This window comes from Cottoperca gobio, chromosome 22 (genome assembly GCF_900634415.1).
Source record: "Cottoperca gobio chromosome 22, fCotGob3.1, whole genome shotgun sequence".
In the NCBI taxonomy this organism is placed as follows: Eukaryota; Metazoa; Chordata; class Actinopteri; order Perciformes; family Bovichtidae; genus Cottoperca; species Cottoperca gobio.
In genome coordinates, this window is record NC_041376.1 from 3,792,703 (window position 1) to 3,819,536 (window position 26,834).

Below are 26,834 nucleotides of genomic sequence, written 5' to 3' on the forward strand. Positions count from 1 at the left end.
TTTTATTATTATAAAAGAAATGTATAATTATGAAATTATAAATCAGGATTTTGACAGTATCACATAATTATTGTCATGTTTATAAGAAAATTATTCAGAATTTCATTATTATTCTACTATTATGAGATCATAAGTCACCAGAAATGTAAAAGTATACTATATATATATATATATATATATATTTCTGTGCTCCTCTCACTCGCCATGAGCGGGATTTAGTTGGAAACAAGAGATGTTGTGTATTTGTGTACCAAAGTTTTTATTTAGCAACATTTTATTGACATCTTTGCGTTGTTTCCACCCCCAAAACGTTTACTTTGATTGTGCAACATTTAATAATGAATATTTAATATTATAGATAAATATTTGAGATTGGAAACCACATGTTCAGGTACATTTAATTTAAATATGATTTTTTTTAAAAAAGGACAGGAGGCTGCAGATTTTTTTGCACAAAAACAATACATTTATTCAAGTGTTCTCCAGCACAAGTACATACGGAGCCTCTATCTTCTCTCTGGACACTAAACTTAAGTATGGGGGGGGAGGGGGGGGGGGGGTTGAAGTGGAGAATGACTGCTACATTTGCTGTACGAACTGGTCTTGAGGAAAAGCGTATCGGCCATTAACAGTTATGACAGAAAGAAAGTCACACAGAGGTTCTTACAGTATCACTGAATATAGAATTATTGACCTGCCTTGAACAGTAAAACTCAAATGTTTCTGATTTAAAAAAAAACAAAACAAAACAAAGAAACATCAATTCAAAACATTTTTGAAAACAAGACATGGAGAATATTACGGCATGGAATGTAGGATTAAGAAGCAATGCGTATTAAGCATACATTATGCTACAGTAAAGGTTATTACCGGTTTTTTTTTCTCACATGATTTTCCCACAGATAAGCACCAACTACAGCAATCTCTAGTCTAAAACAATATAGGAAACCTTTCGTTATTTGTTATCCCTATTTTTTCAAGTACAAAGTTAAAATGCCTTTGTTAATATATTTATATGAGTGAAATAATAGTTATTTTCCGTTACTACGAGGAACTTAAAAAACAGTCATTTTTTCTCTTCCAATCAAATATATTTTTTCTTGTTTGGATAAAATGTTTAGCACCATCAGAAACACCAACAATTTAAAAGTCTTACAAAAGGAAACAGAAGCAGAAAACACCACCATGTAGGGCTGTGCAGTGAAGCTGAGACCGTATATCTTAAAGCTGTCCATAGGCCACCAAGATCACATGACATTAAATCTGGATTCACTTGACACAAACAAATCAGTACGATAAAGTCGACTTGGAGTCTTCCCTACATCTAATGCTCAAAGCAAGTTTTGAATCAAATTTGTCACTTGATTTTTAATTTTTAACCTAAGATTTTTTTTTCTCCTAATTTGATGATATATATTAGCAAAGAATTATATTTGTACATCTCATACGTAATAAAAAAAAAAAAAAAAATTGAAAACAGCAACCGGAAAACTCTATGTACAAAATGTACAAACATGGGGGGGGGGGGGTGTTAAGTATTATAGGAGGATGGGGGGGAGGGGGAATAACATCTGGTTAAAAGATCACACCGCTCATATTGAGCAGCGTGCATGGACAAAAAGGATGGCAATAAGGTCACTTAAGAAATTAATTACATTAAGAAATAAAATTTCAAATTTAGAATCTTAAATATGATATAGATAAGCGATCTGTTTTTATTATTACCCTCTATACTCTTTGAGTGCCGACGTCTTCGTCAAACACTTTGTCAGTTTTTCGTTTTGACAAACTGCAGCCTAAATCCTCCATATTTATCTCAGAGGTTACAATCAAGAGAATTTAGTTTGTGAATATAATCCAAAATTTGGATCAGCACTTAAATTTGTCAACATGACGACTACGATGTATTAGGGAAATGGCAAAGGCCCGACGGTCCTTCATAAGGGACGAAACATTGTACAAAGCGCGTGACATAGTTCCCTAACTTACAATCTTAATAGAAATAGACATTCTTTGAATCTGGGTAGTAACATACTGTATCGCTGCTTTGAAACAGGGAACAATATGGATGATGGAGGAAGGGGTTCGGTGAGGGGGGAGGTTGGGGGGGTTACAAATGTCAATCCATCTACTGTACACTGAGTCAAATAACATGGGTTTCACATATCAAAATCCATTCTTTCACTTCTATTGGCACAGCCCTACTGTATACAAAAAGTATCACACGAGGGTAGATCAGTTTCACATCAGAAAACATAAAAACAAAAACAATTCACAAGAAAAAAACAATAGTTTTTTTTTAAAATATCAAGAAAAAAAGAAAGTATACATATAAAAGTGCTTTTATAATGTTGATAAAACAGCACAGAATTGCTATAAAAAAGGTAGAAGAACTTTGTGAAGCCGCACCATATTGTTGAGGTTTTTGCACCTGACAGTTTTTCAGTTTAGAGAGGTGGAAGTTGATGAGGAGGGGTTACCCGGCCCGGTCACCCCTCCCTCTCTCCAGCGACCACACCTACTAACAGTTGTACAGTAATGTCAGGATGAAACTATAAAAAAAATAGTTTCACAGACGTTGATCTTAAGTTTTTTTTTTTCGTTTTTTTTTACGACAGAAAACATCATCGCCCATGTAGCTAGCTTCACTCTCTGTTTGTGCAGATCACTGCGGCGAGGCTGAGAGATTCAATGAGCACCATTACAAACTGCATTCAAGCTGTAAAATGCAGAAAAGAGCACATGCTCTACTGTCGGTCACTTCCTTTAAAGTGAGCATCAACATCAAACACAAGTTTTTCCAGCAACAGGTTAAAGAGCTCCGTATTGTCTAAAGTTATAGTGCCACATGGGCTATGAGGTTTCCCATCATCTTGGAGCACCATGGTATTGTAACCATATTACAGTAGTACCTTTATTACCTTCAGTTGTGTATAGAAACTGTAAACAAAGAGGTATATGTGATCTGGTGTTTTGGATTCTTAGAGACACAGCTCTCCTGACACTGAAGAAAATTTCTCTCCACATCCCCGTGAGGCTCAGTAGCTGCAAGCGTGGCCGCTCTGCAGGCGGGGGAGTCTCGCAGCCCCGACGTGCAGCACGCTCACACACAGCAGAAACGTTTCACATGTCTCCAAACCGTTTCCTATCTTTCCGGGTGGTTTCCCCAATCGCATCGCCGTCTCTTTTAAAACACATGTTTCGCACTTTTCTGTCTCAGTGTCTTGAGAAGAAAGCATAGTCTCAAGTATAGCTTGCACAAACAAATCAACAATACTTGATAACACTGCTAAAAGGTAAAATGACATATCAAAATTAAATAGAATAAGAATTACAATTCAAATACAAGAAATAATGTGAAGTCTACGTTCATTGTTTCGCTTGCAAATTACACAAGAGTATAATTTGAGGATCAAGGCTCTTATTTCTAGTCACAACATACAGTTGTAGTTCCTAAATGTTTCCGAGCAAGTTTTCTTGCTGCTCAAGCACAGGCAAAGTAATCTTTGAGTGGTGCGAACAGGTGGCGGATAACCGGGACGCTCCATGACCGGCCCAGGAGCCTTTGCCTTGCCAGTCGGCTCATGTTTGACACGTCCGTATAGTGGACTGGGAAGCCAAAGATCCTGACAGACAGGCAGAACAGGGGGGGGGGGGACACAGGGAGATAATGTTCAGGCTTTAAATCGCTGAAAGAGCTTTGAAAGGTAGATTGAAGGACCTTTTAGTTTACTTACCTCTCCATTTCAGTGCACCAGAGTATGTCTTCCTTCTCGTTCATGTAGACGGGGAAGTGCTGGTCCTTGCCCTGCTTGATGGAGTTAGACCTGGTGGTGATGGTCCTCACCTTGCCAAACTGAGAGGGGGGGGGGAGGAATATTATTAGAGTAATACAACAAGGAATGTTCTTTGGTGTTTTGGTGCATAACACAAATAAAAAGAAATAAGAAGTGGTAGTTTTGTGCAGAAATGTGCAAAGGTTCACAGAAATGCAATGTGAGTCCAGGAGTATAACTAACTCTATGATCTTCATCCTTTTGCCTTATTCATTTCTGCATCACAGATCAGATTGATAACCATGAGGACTGTGTGTGTGATACCTCCTGCTGCCACTGGGAACCGCCTGTGAGCAAGTGCTTTGAGTTCTTGACTAAAATTACAGCTGTTTGTCACAAACTTGCTTTTGACAGTGACAGAAAACATGATTTATCTCACTGCCATCAGCATGTTGTTGCTTTGGACAAAAGCTTCTACCAAATTGATGTAAGTGATGTAAAGATGTATGCTCTTCTGTTGCAATATCTTTGTGAGTATCACTCAAAGTACCTTCGCTGTTCTGCCGTGTTCTAAACAGTCCTGGAGGTCCACCCTGTCATTGAACATCGCACTCAAAGGCCTGCACAAGAGAAAGAGCAGGAGCCACAATGTACTTTATATTAAGACTTACTGTGGCCTGGGAGACACATGGAATAATTAGTTTCCAAGTGTCCTTTTAAATAGACAATTATTACATTCAAACTCACATACAGCTGATTACTTTCATTTATGGACTCCGTTAGATCTCCATATTATTGAATGAGCACAGAAGGATTCACAAACGTGTTTGTGATTTATATATAAATGACTCTCTACCTGTTTTCTTTTTTCAATATACAAAGTCATAGAAAGGGGATTTGTATAAAAACTCTTGTTTTCTGTATCTTCTCACAAACCTCTAAATATATTGAAATCCACAAATATATGTATTTAAAAGTCATTTAAAATCAAAAAACATAGCTGGATGTTGTGACGTGAAGACGTTTTGACACGGCTCCATTCACAAATGCTTTTTTTTCCAAAGAGAATTGTCTTTAGCCAATCAGATGTCTCCTTCCGTTGCAGCCAATCACGTACGCGTAGATTCAAATGTATTTATTAATTAATTAACATCAAACAACTGCCCTCAACATGGCGTCTGGTAGCGGCGCCTCCAAGTGTAAGTGCAAACGTAACATGTTTAGCTTGTGATGAAATGTTCTTGAATTATGAATGAGTTAGCTAACTGTCGTGTTGCTAGCTACGTACGCTAGCTAGCAACTCTGCGCGTGCTAATGAGCGTTCAGCTTCCACACGGGCTCTATCTGCTCATTTACATACACACATTTGTGGATTATATTTATTTAAAACAAGAAATATATGTGTGTTTATCAGAAACATGTGTCAACCTTTTTATTTTATTTGTGGATTTAAATTTGTTTTATATACAATGATAATAATGAATAAATAAATAAATATTTTATGTGCATTTTTGTGGATTCAGTCATTTTTACATAAATCACGAAATACATTTAGTTAATAAATTACGGGTAGAGTCACTACCTTTTTATTAGGGTAATTGTTCAAATGTCACACAGCAACTCTGTACATGTAGCCCTTTCATCAAATGGTTTAATTCTTTCCCCCATGTGTATGTCACAGGCTGCTGCTTCCCTCACCATTCACACACCAACCTGTTCATGCCAGGAAGGTTACCCCAGAAGTAGCGGGCGCGGTGGGCAGCAGACACTTCCTTGGCATCAATCATCACTGGGTTGCACTGAAATCAAAGGAAAGCAGACGAGAAATGTTAGTGAAGTGGAGTTACCATTTAATAATAAGTGTTGATTAAAATCTATTTAGGGTCAGGTGAAAGCAAAACACAAAGTGGAGATTGTTTTTAAACCTATAGCTGACCAAATGCAATGCAGAGAACAAAAGAGGGTTCACATTAAGTGTAAGAGTTCATTAAACACAGCATATTAAAATGACATCAAGAGAGTTAGTGCTTCCTCAGGATCTGTGTCTAAAGATAATACATTAGTGCCACAAGGGGGCATTCGTACGCCATCAATCAGTTGGTCACTGGTGTCACATCATTCTGTGTCTCTGGAGGATCAGATAAATCTTTAGCAACAGGTTCAGCTGACCTCTAAAAAGCGAGATATGTCCCTCTTATCGCTGACACCCATGGCAACCACATTTTCAAAGAGCCAGAAGAAAGGCCGGTTCTCCCCCGCCTTCGGCCGAGCCTCGTGGAGCAGCCTGTAAAACTCAAAGAACAGGCGTCCGGTGCCCTCTGTGGGACAGAAGGAGTCATTGAAGAGTGTTGAAGTACAGCAAGGGGCACATACTGATGATACTTTAATGATTTGACAGGAGAAGATACAAAACGACATCATAATAGTAAACCTACCAAAAAGGCCTTTCCTAGCAGGATTGACTATAGAGAGGTCGTTGCATGGGCTTCCACCAATAACTAGGTCAAAAGGCCCCCACTCGTGTATCTGCACACAGACAAGAGACAGAAACACAGAGATAAGACAGAGGCAGTATAGATAATGATATGTTGGAAGATAAAGTCATCCAGCGTTTCAGGTTTACCCATCCTAGTATTAGGAGCAGGAGATATATGAAGTCAGCAAACTGTAGATATGGCGTGTTAAGGAACCTTGATGGTCAGGCATGAGAGAGACTACTATTCAGCTTTTCTCCTAGAAGTGTTCGCCAAACACCAAACTCTTAACCACACGAGTAAATCGCTCGTTCCAGCCTGATGAGTGCTACCTCTTCACGAGGAGGTTTGTTGGATTTGATCATCAGCACTCCTAAAACTGCTTTATAAAGCTACTATAAAGTATCACTCAGTGTGTTGTCCCTCTAGTTACTTGTTCATTAGGTGCTTAGTTATTTCCCACAGTAAAATCTAAAATAATCTGTGTATGTTAGTTAAAACCGTCGTTACGTGGGATCTGACCTGTAAGTCTGCACAAGAAAAGTTCCTTGTATAATTATGAAGCATGGAACAACTGAACACAGACCACGCAGGCTTCACAGCGACCCTGAGCTAAAGAAACGAAACATATTTAAACTCACATGTTTGCGTGTGACATTCCTCACATCGCCAACATACATGATGCGACCCTGGTGCCGGACGATACCCACAGTGATGGAGTCTTCGCACACTTCAGAAGCTACATAGCGATCCACTTCGATGCCAAGATCTTTCAGCACCAATAGCCCTGAACAGGAAGGGGTCAAAGGTCAGACAGAGCACAGAAAATTGAGGGACAAGACCAACGAACTGTGCATGATTTAAGAAAGCTAAGTCCTATGTGTAGCGAATCGTACGCTGAGTAGTATTGACAGCTCCTCAGACCCAAATCAGTTTAAATCACTAGGTTTTCGTCTAACCTGTTGCTATGCCGTCAAATAGCGACAGGACACGAATGGCCTTCCTCTTCTCCACCATGACTGGGGGGTAAAGCTTTGGTGCATCCTGAAATACACCACCACGACAGAGAGGGGAAGAGAAAATGAGACACACAGGAAACATAGGGTGAAACAGTCACTGGGATTATAGCCTGAAGGTAAATTACTCACAAAATCTTGGTCATGATTATTTGCAAAGAAGTGCTGGAGACGGCTGGGCCAGTCGGTGCGACGCCACAGAAGACCAAACGCTCCCTTCTGACTACACATGAAGCAGTTCCACGGGTCCTCGTTGATGGCTTCGTGGGCCGCTCCCTGACCGACGAGGAGGTCGACACACTCCACACAGAAACACCTGGACACAGAACAAGGAGGTTAACTAGTAAAAGAACAATGACATACAATGAAACTGGACATGGGAACGTTCCCACATCATATAAGTCAGGTCATTGTGGATGTGTTTACATCCTCCAGAGATAAGTTCCAGGTTTGACAGATTAGGACGCAGTAGCATCTTCTGAGTCTCCTGGGGACTTCGGGTCAGTATCAAGCAAAGCTAAGAAACACTGTGACAGATTTTACTTTAATGTCTCTCTCTTCTGTATGTGTGAACAAAGATCTTATGTTTTCGGTTTGGTCTGTTTGTCAGCAGGATTACAGGAAAATGACTATTACCAATTTTCATGAAACTTGGTGGAAGGGGGTCTATCCTTTATTTCCTTATACCGTGTCGTCTTATATTAGTGTCTGCTCCTATAACTCTGACATTATGTAAAGGTCTACTTGCTGCTGTGTGCCAATCTGCACACTTTATGTAGATACTATGACGCTGCCAACCAACCACAACACACACACACACACACACACACACACACACACACACACACACACACACACACACACACACACACAGTGTACAGTTTACTGTGAATCTTACCGACAGCAGTTGTTGTTCCCGCACATGAGCACCTCTCGTCCTCCGCAGCAGATAGTGCAGTATGACTGGTAGCCGTCGTCGTCATATTGATACGCACATTCTAGGAAGCAGTTCTGTGAAAAGGAGATGAAACAAAACGGTTTGACGTTTTTAATATCCGACATTTCATGAGGTCACTTCAGGTGCAGCTTTTTTTTTTTTTATACGACGCAGTAGTCGGAGATGAGTCCCAGACTCTTTATGACCTCTATCTCAGCTTACCTTACAGCCCTGGCACATTCCTCCAGCAAACAGCGGGTGCTCACGGTTAATATTCAGACTTCCACAGGAGATACAGATGTCTGTAGAAAGACGTGCAGTATGTCAGTATTTAAAAAAGGGGAGGTCACCGATGTGTGAACACTCTGCCGCTGCGATGCTCCGGACTTCACACTTCAATGAAGTTATTTGAACAGCTGTGAGGTGAAGATCTAATGAGCTTCGCTGATATGTTTGGAGAGAACTCACCAGAGAGCCAATAAAGCAGCGACATCATGGAAATGTTATTTCAACAGATTGACTCCTTTATTGTCTTATTAACATTGAAGCATATATTTCCGCAGATTTGCTCGTCAACAACAAGGTCAAGTTTAAGGCGTGTATGTTTTCATCCCCCGAGGACGTCACTTACCCTCTATGCTGCGGCACTTTTGTCTCACTTCCTGAACAAGCCGTTCTGAAAATACAAAACAACAATTACGACAATGAAAGATACTAATGTCACCAGCAAATTAAAATAAATAAACATTAGGCAGATCATTTATGCAAATTAGGAACAAAGAAGGCCCCACAGTTGACCCCTGTGGGACACCTAATTCTAAGAGGAGCTATTGTAAGAGAAAATGTTACAAAGGATACATTTGTGGGTCTAAGTTGGCATTAAATCCAACATGAATAAGTTTTTCATGTAGGAAAGATGTTGCACTACAAGTAAAAGGTGCATTAAATGCTTAGATAATTGGTTCATATATGAGAAGTGATCTCCATATAGTTACACAGCACTAAATTATAGAGATCATCCGAGTTACACAGTGCACGGAGAATGCAATAACATGAATGGCTTTCTCTAATATAAGGCGACACCAACACTGGCGTCCATCATGTTACTGAATCCGCTGCTCATTGCCAAGAGATCCTCCAGTAATATCAATAAAGCTTGTTTGGAAATACAGTAAAAACCAACATATATTCAGTCTCCGGTGCAGCTTGAGCCTTTCTGCCTCGTCACATCACTCACTTCCATCTTAAACCTGCCGATCTAATGGACGACTTGTCCACACACTCCTCCTGTGACCACTTACTCTGATGTAACACTGATTGGCCTCGTCTCATGGGAACGAATTTAGAGTTCACGACTCCTATTTAACCTAATAAATGAGGCTCCTTACCTCGTGTCCTCTCATCAATGATCTCCTTGACCTTGAGTTTCTCCGCTGTGCTTTTGCGAGGCTTTTTGGCAGGAGGAGGCGTATAGGCTGCTGCTTCAGGCTCCACCCACATCTCCGGGTAAACCTCTTTGTACGGGTTACGCTCCTCTGGGGGGCACAGCATGTCATACAATTATTATTACAGGTGACATTATGATGTATTCAATCACATGCTTAATTTAAGAAATGTGTAGTTGAAGAGCTCCATTAACAGCTAAGGGTTGACGAGATTCTTCGTATTACTTAGACGTCCTCTTACCTTCTGGTGGCTCTAAAGCCTTGGGTCCAGTGGGCAGAAAGCCCGTCATAGCCCAGTCAATCATCTGCTTGTTTAGCTTTTCTACTGATTTGGAGGTTTCTGTGTCAGCGTTGTCGGGGCAGGCCATGAAGGCTTTGCCTGCCCGGCTGCTCGCCGCCTGAGAACACGTGAAAAACATTAATGACTGAAGTTCATCCTCAATATACTTAAAGAATATACTAAATTATTCAGTGTGGGCAATGTCTCAACAACATTTTCCCTTTATTCCTCGTTTTTTCTTATAGAAATTACATTTTTATTACACTAAATTTCAATACAATTGTTATGGTTGTATGGACCGTGCCTCTGGCTACAGATAAAGACTTCACATCCACATATTGGGAAACACACCAAACGGTTTCTTGCAGAGAATTACACGTACTGTACAGTGACCTGTGCAAGTAAAACAAATGAATTACACGGCACTAAAACTATAAAAATGTGCCATTTATGAATCCTGCTCTTGTACTCACCTGTAGCACCTCATAGATGGCTTTCTTGTACATTGGCTGTTTGTTGTAAGTTGGTTGGTGAAAGGCATTATTGAAGGAACTTAAAGGCAAGAGTTTCTCTACACAGACCTGGAAGAATACACAGAAAGTTCTTTACTTCACAGGTTACAGGAATGTTGGTATTGAGGTAAAAAGTCTCTTTTCTAAATACTTATTATAAAGTGTGTAGTTGATATAAACTGAAAGCTGTTTGGCTTCATTACTGGTGAAAGATATTATCAGCTGAATATTAACATTGGCTCTAAACACTCACCACTGAGAATTTTCCATCTCCAAACCACATGACCCATCTGGTTCCCTCAGCAGCTCTGCTCCGCCCCGTCATCCACCAGGATACAATGCGGCCTGGCCACCATGAGAAACCTCGAAGCTTCCCCCAAACCAGCTCGCCGATGCCAAAACCACGACCGTCCTGAAGCCAAAATAAAAAGTCCAAATCATCCGATCTGTATTAACTTCTAGGAATAATTGTGAAAGAGTTTTTAAACACGGTTCTGCTTCAGTTTGTTTTCTTTGGGATGGTAACGTCAAGTCCATTTTATGTATTCGCCACAAGGGGCTTCACACGGTGTAACAGCATCACTCTTACAACTTATGACAAAGAGAAGCAGCAAAGTGTCAGGACTGAGAAGCTTAAAGAATGATAAAGTCTTATTGTTTCAGCTCTGATATGAATCCTAAGCATAAATAAACACATGTATTTTCTTAAAACTGTTTGTTTTCCTGCTAAGTTCACAGATTTTACTCTTCAAAGTCTGTTTACTGGTTTGTGGATGTCCGAACAGTTTTATAAGCGGTTGTTTAAAGCCTGCAGAAAGTGACGTAAACACACTACATGGTGGTATCATGTTTAGATTTTGTACACGGTCGAAAGTATAAAATGCTTCCATTGACTGAACAAACCGGTGCATAAAACACACTACGCTGTAGATCTTCTACACATGTTTAGTATCTTTGTAAATGCTGACGGTTGTAAAAACACCTCAAGTGAATAAATTCCCAAAACACGAATGGCCGCTTTACTCGACGCAGATTAACCCCCGGCCTTACGCTAAATCCTTTTTCCCCATACAGAGCTCTGTTGTAAAAACCCATTGGTCTGCAGCCGGACATTAATCAGAGTGAATCATCTCACCTCATACTCGGGCTCAGTGTCTGCAGGCTTGGGGGACGTCTTGTCTCCACCTCCGATGGTGACGGGCTCAGGGGTCGTGGCCACGGTGGGGGAAGCGGGGTCAGTAGGCTGCTGCTGCTGCTGCTGCTGAGGCGGCTGCTGATGTTGCTGTTGTGGCAGCGACGGCTGTGATTGCTGTTGATGCTGAGGCTGTGAGTGAGCGAGCGACTGAGGCTGCTGCTGCTGCTGCTGCTTGCTTTGAAGGCGATGGGTGCTTGATTATTGAGACTTCTTCTTCTTTCTCCGTCTCTGTTTCATTCTCCTCGTGATCCTTCATCGCGTTCATCGCTGACATCTGTTTGGACTTTTTCTCTGCCTGAAACACAACAGTGATGAGGACACGTCTTAAATAGGGAAGTTTCGGAAAAACCCTTGACAGTTTTCTAAAAAGGAACAGAAAGAATAAGAATCTAACAAAACAGGCAATGCTAAATATACAGGACATACCAGGTACAACCAAAACCATGATCTGACAAATTGAAAAACTATTATTATAAGGAGGTTTAAGTTTTTGGCTCAGTTTGTCTGTCAGCACGATTTAAGGAAAATCTACTCGCCCAATATTCATGAAACTTGAAACTGGAGAGGTGGAGCATGGGCCAAAAAGAACCCAATACAATTTGAAGCTTCGATAACGGCTCATTTTATACAGCGAGTTTCAAAAACATACTTCACTGCAATGAAATGGGGACTCAGCTTTCCATTCATACCCCATTTATGCAACTCCACAACTGTTTAGGGACCCCGGCATGCAGAAATATTAAAATACACCATTTTTAGAATAGGTGAAAAGAACACATTTACACTGCACGCTAACAGCAGCATGATCTTTGCCCCAAAATTGCATGTGATCAGCATAAAGTGGGCACATCTGTAAAAGGGGAGACGTGTGTATCCACAGTATTGAGGTGATGGGTCAAGAGGCCTCTGTGAATAGTTTCCCCCCTCGACTAAAATTCAGATTTTGGAGCGTTCTTTAGCGTCTTTCACAACAAGCTAGCACGACACGGTGCCAATGCATTTCTTAAGTTTCCTGGTTTCATGTGATATCAGTTTCTTCACTCTAGATTTAAAACTAATCCCGCTACAGCCTCTTAAAATCCCGCCGGTCTCAGAGGGTTCAACGCTCTGACTAATACATTTACACACATCTTCTTTGTCCATGTCAGATTACAACTTGAACACACCGAAGGCGGAACAACGACTGCCCAACTCAGGAAATGGGACCATCTGGTTTGCGCTCTGGTTCTCTGCGTTTGTCACTACGAGCTGCAAACTTACAGTCATCTCACCGATATTCATTTCAAAGATATTGACGAATGCAGCTTTATGTAGAAATGCATGCTACGTGATCATACAATATATGTAATCACACATTCTGCCTGAATCATGGCCGTGCAGGACGACCACATCCAGCATGTATAGAGGCCGATAGCATGTGTAGCTGTGCACGGCGTCTCTGCTGTGTAAGTGCAGAATCTTGATTGTGGGAGCCTGACAGCCTTTTTAAACATGGCTTTATCTCTGACTGTAAGGCCCATTCATCAACAGCACGGCATACAGTAACTCTATAGTGTCCAGAGCTGCAGCGGGGAGTTCACTGGGTTTGTGGTACCTGACACTGAACCGCTAGGTCGATCATAGAGGACGAGACGCAGCCGGGACTTAAGCCTCTCACAGTAAATCCCCAACAGCTGCACCCATTCTGATGTCTCTCTCTCAAACACACACACACACACACACACGGTAGGACTCACATGCACACACATGTTAGCTTTCTTCTCCTCCTCTCACTCTTTCTCTTCAAAGCACGCTCACACTTACAGAATATGTATCTGCAGTCCCAAATGTAAACACGTGTTAGTCATACTATAGGCTCCACGTGAGAGCCATGCTGCACAGCTGTGCTTACGTTCCTCAAGTGTTTCTCAGGTTCTCAGGTCTCTCTCACACACACACACACACACACACACACACACACACGCACACACTGTAAATGTCCAGAGGTGAAGTGGGTGGGGAGAGACTGAGAGAGAGCGTACAGCAAAACCGCCCATCCTCTCTCCCAGTGTGACTCGTAAACAATAGCGCCTTTAAGGGGAGGTGGTGCTTAGGCGGCCTGGGGAGGGGTTTCGGCGCAGAAGAGTAGAAACATGTGCTCTTCAATCAAGAGGCTCTGCTGTGGTTTATAAATATCTGTACTGTAGTGCTCGATGGATGGTTCAAAGCCCTTGGCCATATGTGTTAGGCTTCCTGGCTCCGGCACAAGCACATTGGAGTTAGTGTTTCGACAGCCGGCTCGATTGTGTGGTTCCAGATGATCAACTGCAAAAACTAACAAATGTCAATTAAACTGCTAAATGTGTTGTGTGTATGGAGAGAAACGATCTGTAATCATATCGGCGAGAGGCTGCTGGAAGAAATGGGCTGACGGAGAATAACTGCAAAGTGAGATTTTATGAATTTACTCCAGAGTTAGCTACTTTATCTCTGCCGACAAGCAGGGCGGCAAGTAATGATTATTTTATTAACTGTTAATCTGCAGTTTAATTAATAGTTTGGTCTATAAAATGCCGGAAAATAGTGAAAGATGTCCAATCCCAGTGTCTCAAAGACCGAAGTGCAAAGATATTCAGAGAAAAGCTGAACATTTGCCATTTTTGCATGAAAAATGACTCAATGATTAACTGCTTATAAGCTCTGTAGTGACCAGTAATCACAGGTAAACTGGGAGATGTGTAAATGGCACTAAAGCAGCTGAGCTACTGTGACATTTTGGTGCTTTCAGGGTCAGACTCCCTCCAGGGTTCCTTTTCCTCAGAGCCAATGAGAAAGGGACGCTAGAAATGCCAGTGGGGGGAGGAGAGAAAGTACAGTGGCTATAAGAACCAGATATTTGTCTCTGGACTTCTTCCCAGTTGTAAATGCCCCCCTTTTGGGGGCCTCACAGTGTGTGTGCAGCTCCACCAGTAAGACAGGCCCTCCGAGTCTAAAGGGGAAAACAGGAAAGGAGGTAGCAGAGACACAATGCGGTCTTTATCATTTACGCACGCCTGCCCGTCACTGACAGCTCAGACATACCAACACTTATATCTGCTGTCACGCCGCGCTAAAGACAAATACCAAAAATGACAGCAGACATACTGTGGATGTATAGACACAACCTCACATCTACACTTTTCCCCCCCTTGGAAATATGTGTGCATACAATGGAAAGCCAAACCTAAGCGACTGTATTGACGTAATCGTGGATTTTGTTATGGGGAGAGTGAAAGCAGAAGCTCGGCAGGCCTCTAGCAGAGTGTAGAGACATGTCGAGTGCACAATAAGGGATAATCTGACTTAGAGGTCTGTGCAGCATGATACCCTGAGGGCTCAAGGGGTGACAGAGTGCACTGTGAGGCAGAAAAAAGAGAAGCGATATTAGTCTCTGGGGTGTGCAGATGATACTTTAGTCTCCAATCTTGGCTGTACTTGTTAACGGAAAGGTCACGTTTACAGCGTAGCTTCAGTTATTTATAAGACAACGACCGGCTATAATAAGGCCGTTAACATTACGAGGAAAAGTTCACCGTCTCAAAGAGTCAAAAGTGAGACGAAGAGTAAAAAGCTTCACACAAATCAGACGTTAGAGGGAAACTGAAGTTCAGGTGCCATCGAAACACACAAGCATCCTGCAAACTCTGACTAAGGGTAAAAGTTAGATGAAATAAACTGTCACTGAACATTACTTCCTCACGCAACGTGACAGCGAGCCTTTGAAGCGACACAAAAGAGTTTGACCTTTGAATGCAGTAGTCTCTCATGCGCAACAGGCAGGGGAGGCACAGCGGGGACTGTTTTGTGTAATTGTTTGATGGATTAAACAATGACATACAGTATGTCTTCAGTGCACAGACATAAGCGTATATGCTAAGCAGGACTGCAAACAATTACAAAAAGCACTTCCTTAAGTCACGACAGGTGTAGATCAGAGCAGGAATGAGGAAAATGCTGTCTTAAAAAACGCACGAGTGGCAGGTTGTGCTGTGCAGCGATGTGGCCGCTGCATTCATTCGCCTGATTTTAAGCACAGATCCCTACAAAGGCTGTGCATTTCACGAGTGGCCTTGGGGGGTCACACCCAAATAGGCCATCTGGTTTTCATTGTATTGCGTCCTTTTAAGAGATAATTAGGAATATTACAGAGTCAGCCATGAATACATAAACAGAAATCCCCATGAATCCACAAGTGGAGTTGTTAAAAAAAAAAAACGCTCCCTGAGGAGGCTGCTCGGCTCCCTCCAGAGCCCTTTAAAACCTTTGCAAGGTATTAAATGAGTCTGCTTATAGTAAATCTACGAGCTAAATCCAAAAGAACAAAGTGCACAAAGATAAGAAGGAGAGAGATTTAAGGCCTACACAACAACTTCACCTTTTTCCCCAGTTAAATGTTATGTAAGGTGAAATCATGGTGGCTCTCACAAAACAGCAACATTCTCGAGGTAAATATATCTACTAGGACGTTTCTAGACGCTGCTGTGAAGCAGGAAATAGTTTCAGCACATATTCACCCCACGGGAAAAACTTTTTTCACGCAAGCAACTTTTTCCCAAACACGGCTAAAGCCTTGCTCACTCTTCCTTCTTTTAAAGAGACGGTTTCCCTTTAAGCCGTGCAGAGCAGATGGCACGACAACTCTCCGGGAAAATACCTGAAGTCAGCATATTCCCCTCGCTGTAAGCAGGCTAATCAGACATGCACACTATCCCTCCGTGTTATCAAACAAACAATGCAGTGCACATACCCATACACACCAGCGCGCAACCCTCATAATCCAGTGTGGGGCTTGAGTTTTTTTCACCCCCACTCTCAGGGTAGAAGAGATCGCTTAAAAAAAGAAAGCATGAACATTTCTTTGTCTGGGAATTCAGGGTCAGGTGATTGCCGACAGGAATTCTGGTTGGCTGGAGAGGACTTGCAAAATGTTGGCAGAGAGCCAAGAGGCTGTCTTGCAAGCAGGGCTGGAAATTTGCTGCAAACCTCATCTTCACCCTCATATCCATAGCACAGAGTTCATTTCCATAGCTGGGGGAGGGGTCAGGAGAAGAATGGGGGAGGGAAATAGAGAGGGAGAGACGGAGAAGTCCACTGTAACACAAGGCACATGAAAAGAAAAGAGATCCTGGAGAAGTGCAAGACGGCAGTAACCCTTTCAGCCACCACGTCCTCCCTGCTGTCGAAAACATGCAACAGCAAAGCTCTGTGTCAAGAGCAGAACTAAAACTTAAAGCTCTGCATCATATTACTCCTCAGGTAAGCAGGGAAGGGCTTTGAAGGCAACACACATCAGTCTTTGTGCAAATCACATCAAAGCCTGCAATACGCCAGATGGAAAAAAACCAGCATGCTCAGAATTTGCAACTTGCAAATCCCCTTCAATGGAAAGCCTTGCAAGAGAATCCACCTCAGCGTGGTAAACGTGAACGGCGTACTTGCCTCGTATTTAACGACATTTCACTCGCGGGACCCCGGCATGTCCTGCATGTCCTGCTAATTTGGCAATATTTTCTCCCCGCAGACATTTTTATGGCCGTTCTCCGAGCCCTCTCCAGAGTAGAGCAGACGGGGGCGGGGAGGCAGAGGACGTGGAAGACCCCATGTTGATACTATGGAGACTCCTCATTATGTAAGAGATGTACATCTCATTACTACCAGGCGTCGTAGTTAACGCGACTAAGTAATGAGCAATGTGGGGAACTTCATATTTATAAGATGTTGCATGAGGAGCTTCTCTTAATGGTCCAAAAAGGAAATCAGAGATCGGATAAGTCGCCACGTTGGCTGAGAAGTGCTGCATTTAGAAGCTTTCCATCAAATCACAAGATCTTCATGAGTGGATGGAGTTCGCTCAGTTATCAAAAGGACTTCTCGTGTTCTCGAACTTGGAAAGTTGGCAAAACAATCTCACCAAAAGGTCCATTTGGTAGCCGTTATGAATCATGAGGAAGATCATGTGATACAACTGAAAGCTCCAAAATGGCTACTTTTTATTATTGCTATGGGGACTATTTCTTTGATGCAAATGCTCATGGTGAAAAAACAACGTCAAAGAAATAGATAGTAGCACAAGCAGACAGTCAAAAGCAAAGCGGTGATGCTAGTCTATCATACGACGGTGGTGATATGTTGCCAAGATATCGTCATCATTGAAACAAATCCCACTTCTGCCAGTTACTAACAGAACGCTGTATGCACACACTCTTTCATATTTTCATCCAAACCATGAATCCTTTCGAGGCATTTTCCTCTGCTAATACAAGAGACAAGAACAACGTCAGGAAACGCAGAAGCTAACGGAAATCCACTGAAATAAATGGTACCTTCAAGAGATATCAAATGACCCATCAAATACACTTGGCCGTGAATGCACCACACGCTCTATCTTTGGCCCTGGCAGCTTTCAGTACACGCCTGACCCTGTGGTCTGCGGTGGCTGGGACAGAGCTGGGGTACTCACCTCCATCTTCCACTTGGCCAGCCACTCCTCTCTGGTCCTCTTGTTAATGTAATAAGGGTCACCAGCCTGGAAGGTTATTCTGGGCACGGGCCTCTGACGAAGGCTGATCTCCCAACCAACTCCCCTCTTGCCTCGACCTCCCTGTTTAAGGTGCTAAAAAAACAAACAAAAAAAAAAAGTTAGCTACTTGTTTTTGATTCTTCCTTTTTCTCTTTTAAGGAAGCAGATTTGTAGTAAATCTGCTTCCATGTGTCACGAGAGCCTCTGAGACAGACTCCAGTTAACAAGTGAGTCATTTACAGGTGAGGAGATGGGGTTGTTTGATTTCTAAAAAGATTCTCACATGTCGGTGTGTGCCGTATGGTGCCTTCAGCTTGTGATTGGTCGGGCAGTGAGAAGATCACAACTCCGCGGCAACAGTCTCAAGGTCACCAGCACCAAGTGATACAACAAGCCCCCAAGTGTATTTGATATTTCAAATCTATACACCATAAGGTACCATTTCATTTCTTAGTGCAAAGGCAGGAGAGCACTCTGGACCTTGGAGATAGGCGACTACGCAAAAGCTTCTAGTTTACTTTCGGTGCAAGCTCTTTGTGGGAGATTTAAGAAGTTTAACAACACACAGACAGAAGCTTAAAGGAACTGTTTGATACTTTGAGAAATACGCTTTTTGCTGAGAGTTGATTGAGAAGAATTGTTGTTTTTAGAATTGAGCTTTAGACTTCCCCCGAGTTTTCAGTCTTTATGTTAAACAGGCTTCACAGATATGAGAGTGGCATCAATCTCATCTCACTTTGCAAGAAAGCCAATAAGCGTATTTCCCAAAATATCGAAGTTTAAAAACAACAAATGTCTATCTCTGCACAGAGCCAGGCTCGCTGTCTCCAGTCCGTATTCTAACGTCTTCTCATCTCACAGCTATATTATCCAAAACACGAAATCCTCCTCAACAAGCAACCTGTCCTAGAATAAGACCACAATTGCCATATATTGGAAAGGTTGTTGTAGACGTCAGGTGGAGAATGCAGTCATATTCAGTATTTCTGCTACAATAACCTTTATTCAAGTCAAGAAAAGCACATTTGCTTCTGTTCAAGCTGCACCACGAACATCTTTCATGCTGGCAAGCACAGGATTCACAGTTTGTGACAGGAAAGGTAATTCGCCCCTACAAAGGAAGCTACAGCCCTGGCAAGTGTGACAGACACCTTGAGAGTTACAGCAGCCAGAGAAGAGGAAAAAAGAGCAGAAATCTTACCTCAGTCTTGACTGCATCACGCCTGTCCTCCTCCTTGTGCTCCACATCTAGAGAGAAGACAGCGACACAATGGAGGGCCTGAATCATTCATAGGAGTGGAAATTGACCATATCCTCGTATCTGTGTTAAAATGAAATGTCGTCGTGTTCACCAATAACCCACATAACGCATTGTTGAGCTCGCCCTCCTCACATCGTCCCATTAGCTACGCGTTTGATTGAACTCAAGTCAAATGGATATAACAGCTGACAGATACCGGCTCAAACGTGCCCAGAGATGAAACCTCCCGTGTGATCACGGGTGCTTGTGTGCTCAGGTGCCACGTGAGGGTTTGATGCAACCCAGAGGTCTCGGAGCGGCTGCCCAGGTTATGATGAGCGTGGACACCGGCCAGGTTTACTTTGGCAAATGTCACACTTCTAACCTTATGTACCCCCCTTCATGAGACACACAGCTGGTTGCTATTAGCACGGCCCCTCCCACGCCGCCGACACAGAGCCGCGAAGGCAACAACGTACTGCTTCACTTGACTGGGACTCGGGGGGCCTTTATAATCTGCCTGCCAACCTCTAGAACCTCAACAGGATCAAGATACGAGTCTCTCACTTCTAATATCATGGTCATAATACTCTATTAACCGAGTACTCTTACACTACGGTATACTTCAGATTGATCCGTACTGTTAACCTGTTCATATCTGTATTTATACTGTTTTTGGCATTAAAAAAGTATATTTTGGATTAGCACCATAATCTTAGACTTTTATATTTGCACTCGTCTCACTTTGTATTGCAGCTGCCGCACAATAAAGTTTCATCTCAACTCTTCTTGCTGCCGTTGAGTTATGTACAACCGGATGCTGTAGAAATGTGCAAATGGGGGATTTTGAATCCTCTATTTTATGGTCACACATGAACTCCCCACAGCACACACGGTGAAATGTAGACTCTGCATTTAACCCATCCTAGTGTCAGGAGCATGTGTTAGGACACTTTAAGAGACACTGTCCCTGATACAACCATGAGAACTACAGTATATATATATATATATATATATATATATATATATATATATATAGACTTTATGTTCAAAACATATGATCAGCTTGTTAAATTGTAAAATATTGTGTAATGTTATGGGTTTAACTATCCAAAAGCATAAAAAAGTAGTTAAAATCAGCTTCACCACGACCAGTAAGAGCGTTAAAATGCCCGATACATGTTAATAATAATAATAATAATAATAATAATAATAATAATAATAATAATAATAGTAGTAGTAATAATAATAATAATAATAATAATAATAATAATAGTAATAATAGTAATAATAATAATAATAATAGTAATAATAGTAATAGTAATAATAATAATAGTAATAATAGTAATAATAATAATAATAATAATAATAATAGTAATAATAGTAGTAGTAATAATAATAATAATAGTAATAATAATAGTAATAATAGTAGTAGTAATAATAATAATAATAGTAATAATAGTAATAATAGTAATAGTAATAATAATAATAATAATAATAATAATAGTAATAATAATAATAATAATAATAATAATAGTAATAATAGTAATAATAATAATAATAATAATAATAATAGTAGTAATAATAATAATAATAATAGTAATAATAGTAGTAATAATAATAATAATAATAATAGTAGTAATAATAATAATAATAGTAATAATAGTAGTAATAATAATAATAATAATAATAATAATAATAATAATAATAATAATAACAATAATGGTTCATTAGTATACATGTTGTGGTCCCTTTTCAATTCAGCTCTAATACCTTTACTTGTGACACTTCAATACACTCGGCTGCTTAAGCTTAAAGACTTTTACTAAAGTAAAATATTTCATTCAGGACTTTTACCTTTTTAAATGGCAGTCCTGCTTACTTTTAATTAACTACAGGATCTAAATACTTCTTCCCACACTGTGGTGTTGTAAGGATTCAAAACTCTTGAATACTATCCGTTTTTTCTTAGAAAGACAAATATTTTTCACAGGAAAGAAAATGCCCAGATAGGAAGTTGCGAAACCAGAAGCGAGAGGTGCAGCAGCGTAACCATCGTCAGAAATAGCCCAGAACATATTTAGTGAAACGTGCTCTGAAACCGCAGTCTAATAAAAAATGTGTTGAACACAATAAAAGCTCCACTTGGGATTTCCCATTAACTTGGCCACGATTTAAGATGTGGAGGTTCACAACAACACGGGCATGTTATTCATTCTTTAACAGCATTGTTTCCCTGTGATTAGTGGAGCAGCGAGAGGTTAGCCAGGGAGCATGGATCCCACCCAACTGAAACACTGAGGCAGCAGAGTAACTGCTTCGCCCACGGCGGCGGCAGCAGCAGAAAAATAGATAAGGACGCCAAAATCAGCTTCATCGCAGCAGTTCAAATACCTCTGGTGTTACTTTCACAATGTTTACTTTCAATGTAAGCAAGTGTGCCTTAAATTAGCACGATGGCACAGCCTGAGTAAACATGACTATCTGCTGAGTCGAAGCCCGAACACTATCGTAACACTTGAGCCCTGAGAGGCGAAGGACAACTTTTCATGGCATGTTTTCTGCACAGCCAACACCGGCTTGTGAGTGAAGTACCATCCAGAGCCGTCCAAACAATAGTCCGCTCTCTCAGCAGCCTCTTCAAGTTGGTTCCATGTGTAGCCGAGTCCCCTTCTCCCCCTATGCTCTTTTTTTTCTTCCCATCCCTCTCTCCTTCCTGGTGTCCTCGTCCTCATCGGGAATAAGTGACTATATAACAAATCGGTGAGGCGACGCAGACTGCCAAGGTCATTGGGTTTGTGAGGGGAGCTGGCTAGTGTGGCCCACGGAGGGTATACCGTGCCAGTTTGAGCGTGTTCCAGTTTTCGTATTGCTGCAGCTCAGTTCCACTACAGACGGAGTTCAAATCCTTCCTGTGCCCTCCAGATGGATAACAGAAACTATCGATCCACCACGCTGCCCCCCACCAAGGACTCTCCTCTCTGAGACAAATACACCAACGCTCTATTCAATCTATACTATTGCCAAGCCTGCCCCCCCCCCCCCTGTAATATGTACAGTGTGCTTTCTTAATCCTCAAGATTATTTTGATGTCCTGTTTGAAAATAAATCCTATAAATGTGTGTGTGTGTGTGTGTGCACTATGGACCCCACATGGTGGACCTCTAGTCTTTACTTTTACGGTTTTGTGGCTAAAACTGCTTATGCCGACAACTTAGTTCCTCTTTCTGTTGATACTAAGCAGTCTGCTGTTTGTTGCTTCTGCTGGAAATGTCAAAGACACTTCCTGTGCGTCCGCGATAGATCTAACTGACACTTAGACAGTTGCAGAGCTCAGGATAAAATAATAGTTTATTGTAGGCGCTGCAGCAGTTTCCAGTGTCGGTAAACATGTGGTCAAGCTCAGATGTTGTGGAGTCGGTCAGTATGATAGTGATCTGAGTTAGTCTATGTGTGTGAGTGTTAGCGAGAGGCTAGCTGGGAGCTAACCACACTGTTCCCTACAAAACAAAGCACCGTGCCACATGATGAGTGTTGATGCTTTAACAGTTAAACATGTCATTGTTAGGGAACCCTGATGGTAGTTATCAAACGATGCATTGGAGCTAAACACAGATTAGCAGAGCTGGTTTGGAGAAGCACAAAAAGCTAATGGGGTTATCCCAGATTTCTGCCTCAAAGTGATGTAACAGATCCTAGACGCAGATCAGGTGAATACTGAGTGCAGACTCAGTTTGTAAAGAGTTCTGGGCACAACGCCATTCACCTGGCAGGGCCCCCGACGGAGAGGCGGCCAAAACAGAGACCTGCCCGCTCCCAACAGAGGCTCGTTGCCAGGAGACGGGTCGCTCCTCCCCTGGCTTTATTTACTGCTCATCAAGGTCATAGCAGAGAGAGAGGGAGAGAGAGAGGAGAGAGAGAGAGAGAGAGAGAGAGAGAGAGAGAGAGAGAGAGAGATGAGAGGAGGAGAGAAGAGAGAGAGAGAGAGGGAGAGAGAGAGAGAGAGAGAGAGAGAGAAAGAGAGCGAGTGAGAGAGAGACACAGAGAGAGAGAGAGAGAGAGAGAGAGAGGGAGAGAGAGAGAGAGAGAGAGAGAGAGAGAGAGGAGAGAGAGAAAAAGAGAGAGAGAGACTAAGTGATATTGGTAATTTTGGATTAAAACTAGCTGTCAGCACCTCTCTACCAGCATCACTTAGTCTCTCTCTCTCACACACTCTGGCTCTTCCCCCTCTTCTAGAAAGAGGAGAGAGAGAGAGAGCGAGAAAGAACGACAGAGCGCGAGAGCGAGAGAGCGCTACCGGCGAGAGAGGCACCGACAAGAGAGCGCGAGAAAGATAAGACGAGCGAGAGAGCGGTAATCGAGGAGAGAGCGAGGAAAGAAAGAGAGATCGCGAGCGAGAAGGCTCTATCTCTCGCTCTCTCTCTCATCCCTCCTCATCTCTATAATCTTTCTCTCTACCTCTCTCTCTCTCTCTCTCCCTTTGTCTCTCTCTCTACTCTCTCTTTCTCCTCTGCCTCTCTATCTCTCTCTACATCCCTCCTCTCTCTCTCTCTCTCTCTCTCTCTCTACCTCTCTCTCTCTCTCTCTCTTTGTCCTCTCTTCTACCTCTCTCTCTCTCTTTCAAAAGGAAAACTGCACTTTCTCTTACATTATTATTATTATCTATTACTCTGTGTATTCACATTGTAATTGATGTGGTGTGTGTGTGTGTGTGTGTGTGTGTGTGTGTGTGTGTGTGTGTGTGTGTGTGTGTGTGTGTGTGTGTGTGTGTGTGTGTGTTTATTTGGGTGTTTTAATGAACTACCGAATGGGCCAAAGACAAATTTTCCCCTTTGTGGATAATTGGGTTGCATTCCATTCACATTGTGACACATTGTGATTAACTTGTAGGAGCTGCAACAAAGTTTCTACATTTAGATGTCGGGGGTCAACTTCCCTTTTGCTACTTCAAGAAAAACTATTATTTCAAAGATAATCAACTTAGAATTTCTTTCGTTTTCACTGCAGCTGCCTGCTTCTCCATCATAAATCTTATCATGTTTCACGCGGCACATTCACGCTGCTGTGCATACTGAAAGCGTTTGATAAGCCACACGAGACAAATGAAGTGAAACATAGCATGCATAACATTCTGTATGAAATGTAATAAGATGAATATAAACAGTATAAACATTATGAATTATGATTTACACTGCAGCACTAATATTTACTAGGGCCTTTCCCTTCTTGCAGCCGCATGAATGCGAAACACTTTCAGCCTCAGTGTTCACAGGCGGAGCCGCCCGGAGTCACCCACTCAGTCGGACATCCATTTACAGCTCATTACTCAACATCTTGCACTCGTCACATGCACATGACTTTCCCTGAGAGCAGATCAAAAGATAGCCCAGCATAACAAGCAGAAGCCAACGGACTCACATTTTGTTGGTCGCTCCAGTTTCCGCCTGCCTCGTTTCTTGCACGGCGTCGTCAGACTGTCGTCCTTGTCTTTCTCCGAGTCCTGGTCGTCTCGGCCGTTCTCCGGGGACGGACTCAGGCTTTGACCCTGGGAGCTGTCCTCTGCCCGGCAAGAGGAAGGGTCTCTGGGGATCCCGTTCTCCACTTCCCTCTTCTCCTGTTTGGGGAAGCAGGCGTCGGACGTCCTGTCTCTGTGCCCGCCCACCTCTCCATTGTGGACCTGTGCCATGGACGGCCTCCCCACCCCAGTGTAGCTGTTGCCCATGCCCACACTGCCTTTGAGAGAGCTCTCGACCTGCAGGCAGGGAAAAAAGAGGAGGTTGAAATGTTAACATCCTGGCAATCAGCTTTAAAGGCTGTTATTGCTGTAGCAGTGTGTTACAGTTTGACGTTGTGAAGGTGTACAACAGTGTTGAGCCTGTCAGCAGTTATGACATATCACTGGATGTATTGTAGCTGGCTGTGCAATAAACGAAACCAGGAAACACAACAAATCATCCGGCACGCTTGAGGAAAAAGTCATCGCCGTGAGCCTGTGTTGCAGCGATTTGACAGAAAAGAAGTGAATAAAGCGTTCATTGTTTTCATATTACGTACTTTATTTCACCTCCCCTGCTCTATCTGGACAGAATCAAACGTGGAGCTCAACTTCTACACTTATTAGCCAGTGAATTATGGCATTTCCTCCTCAGCTCTGTTAAACTAAAGTAGTAAACTTCAAAGCTGTGCCAGTACAGTAAATCAGCCAATAACTTGGGGAGGAGGGGATTACAGTGAAGTTCATCAGGTACACTACTGCGCTTCCTGTAGTTTGTGCGTTCACGATTACAGCAGCACGGAAGTATGTGGAGAATGTTGGCTGTTTGACAACAAAGAAGGTTTTTCACTGCGTCCAGTTTGAAACGCCCAGTTCAGCCGTTTCATTCTATGCAGAGGAGGGAATTCAAAGAGCGCTGACCTGTCTGAAGTTTCAGTTTCAGTGGCAGACATTCAGTTCTCACACCTTGCCTCACTGGGGAAAAAAAAAAACTATCTTGGAAGACCTAGAAAAGATTTGTTTCAGCTTTAAGGAAATGTGATAGTGGCTCAGCTCCTGCCTAAAAATAACCATTAAAAAAACACACTTCCTCAGACAATCCCATTACTGGGTTACTGGGAGCAGAAAGTGGAGCACGTCTTGTGAGATCAGACTGTCAACACTGATTAGAGCAGCGCTGAAGCTTTCATCTCCTGTAGATGTAGATGCAGCAGTTTGCATTTAAAAGGCAGGCGACAGCAACGCCTCAGGGGGGGCATCTGTCTTTCAGCAGGCGAGATGTAACAAACACAAGTTCCTGTGCTTCAGGCTAAAAGATCAAATGTAATCTCATTCTTGCAGATTGAAGTGAACACAATGTAAAGCGGGCTTTAGTGCGACCCATGTAAATGAATGCAATGCAAATGATGCAGAGATGCAAAATAAACTTGAGTGAAAGTCGTTCTGTGTTGTAGAAACAAAGCTGCGTTGAGCCAAAGTTTTTTCAAAAGGATCCCTCGCAGTAAAACTCTAAACGATTTCATAATTGTAGAAAATGAGAACAAACAGTTGCATTCAAACAGCAGCGTTCCAGTAAATCTGTTTGACACGATGAATGAAAACAACAAATCCACAGCTGAGGAATTATTAATATTAACACGCAATTCATAACTGAGGCACGAGGTTTTGAGTTTAGTTAAACTCAGGCAGTATACACACACACACACACACACGCACACAAAGAGCACACACATCTGTCTTTGAAAGAATTACGCAACAGATTAGTGACCCAGTGAACTAGATGTGGCCCCCGCCAGAGGTCAAAGGTCACACTCGGTAAATCAAGCTGCTCAGACAGGCGGACAGAGGTCAAAGTAAAACACTGGCTACCTAATCCAACTGACTGCTGCAACATTACAGCTTACACACACATTCTGTTTAATAAGAT

General features: G+C 42.2%; 1 protein-coding gene across 1 annotated transcript in view; it reads right to left on the reverse strand.

Moving 5' to 3' along the window:
* Window positions 1–443: 443 nt before the first annotated feature.
* dnmt3ab (DNA (cytosine-5-)-methyltransferase 3 alpha b) overlaps window positions 444–26,834 on the reverse strand; it is a 32,272-nt gene continuing 5,881 nt past the window's right edge. Inside the window, 21 exon segments of the mRNA XM_029460424.1 lie at window positions 444–3,626; window positions 3,738–3,856; window positions 4,327–4,396; window positions 5,490–5,575; window positions 5,946–6,094; window positions 6,212–6,302; window positions 6,892–7,037; window positions 7,210–7,294; window positions 7,399–7,582; window positions 8,165–8,277; window positions 8,426–8,505; window positions 8,835–8,879; window positions 9,592–9,738; window positions 9,890–10,046; window positions 10,402–10,509; window positions 10,694–10,852; window positions 11,576–11,812; window positions 11,814–11,930; window positions 18,114–18,266; window positions 19,375–19,421; window positions 24,832–25,165. Coding sequence (XP_029316284.1) covers window positions 3,485–3,626; window positions 3,738–3,856; window positions 4,327–4,396; window positions 5,490–5,575; window positions 5,946–6,094; window positions 6,212–6,302; window positions 6,892–7,037; window positions 7,210–7,294; window positions 7,399–7,582; window positions 8,165–8,277; window positions 8,426–8,505; window positions 8,835–8,879; window positions 9,592–9,738; window positions 9,890–10,046; window positions 10,402–10,509; window positions 10,694–10,852; window positions 11,576–11,812; window positions 11,814–11,930; window positions 18,114–18,266; window positions 19,375–19,421; window positions 24,832–25,165 — 2,769 coding nt within the window. The 3' untranslated portion in view covers window positions 444–3,484.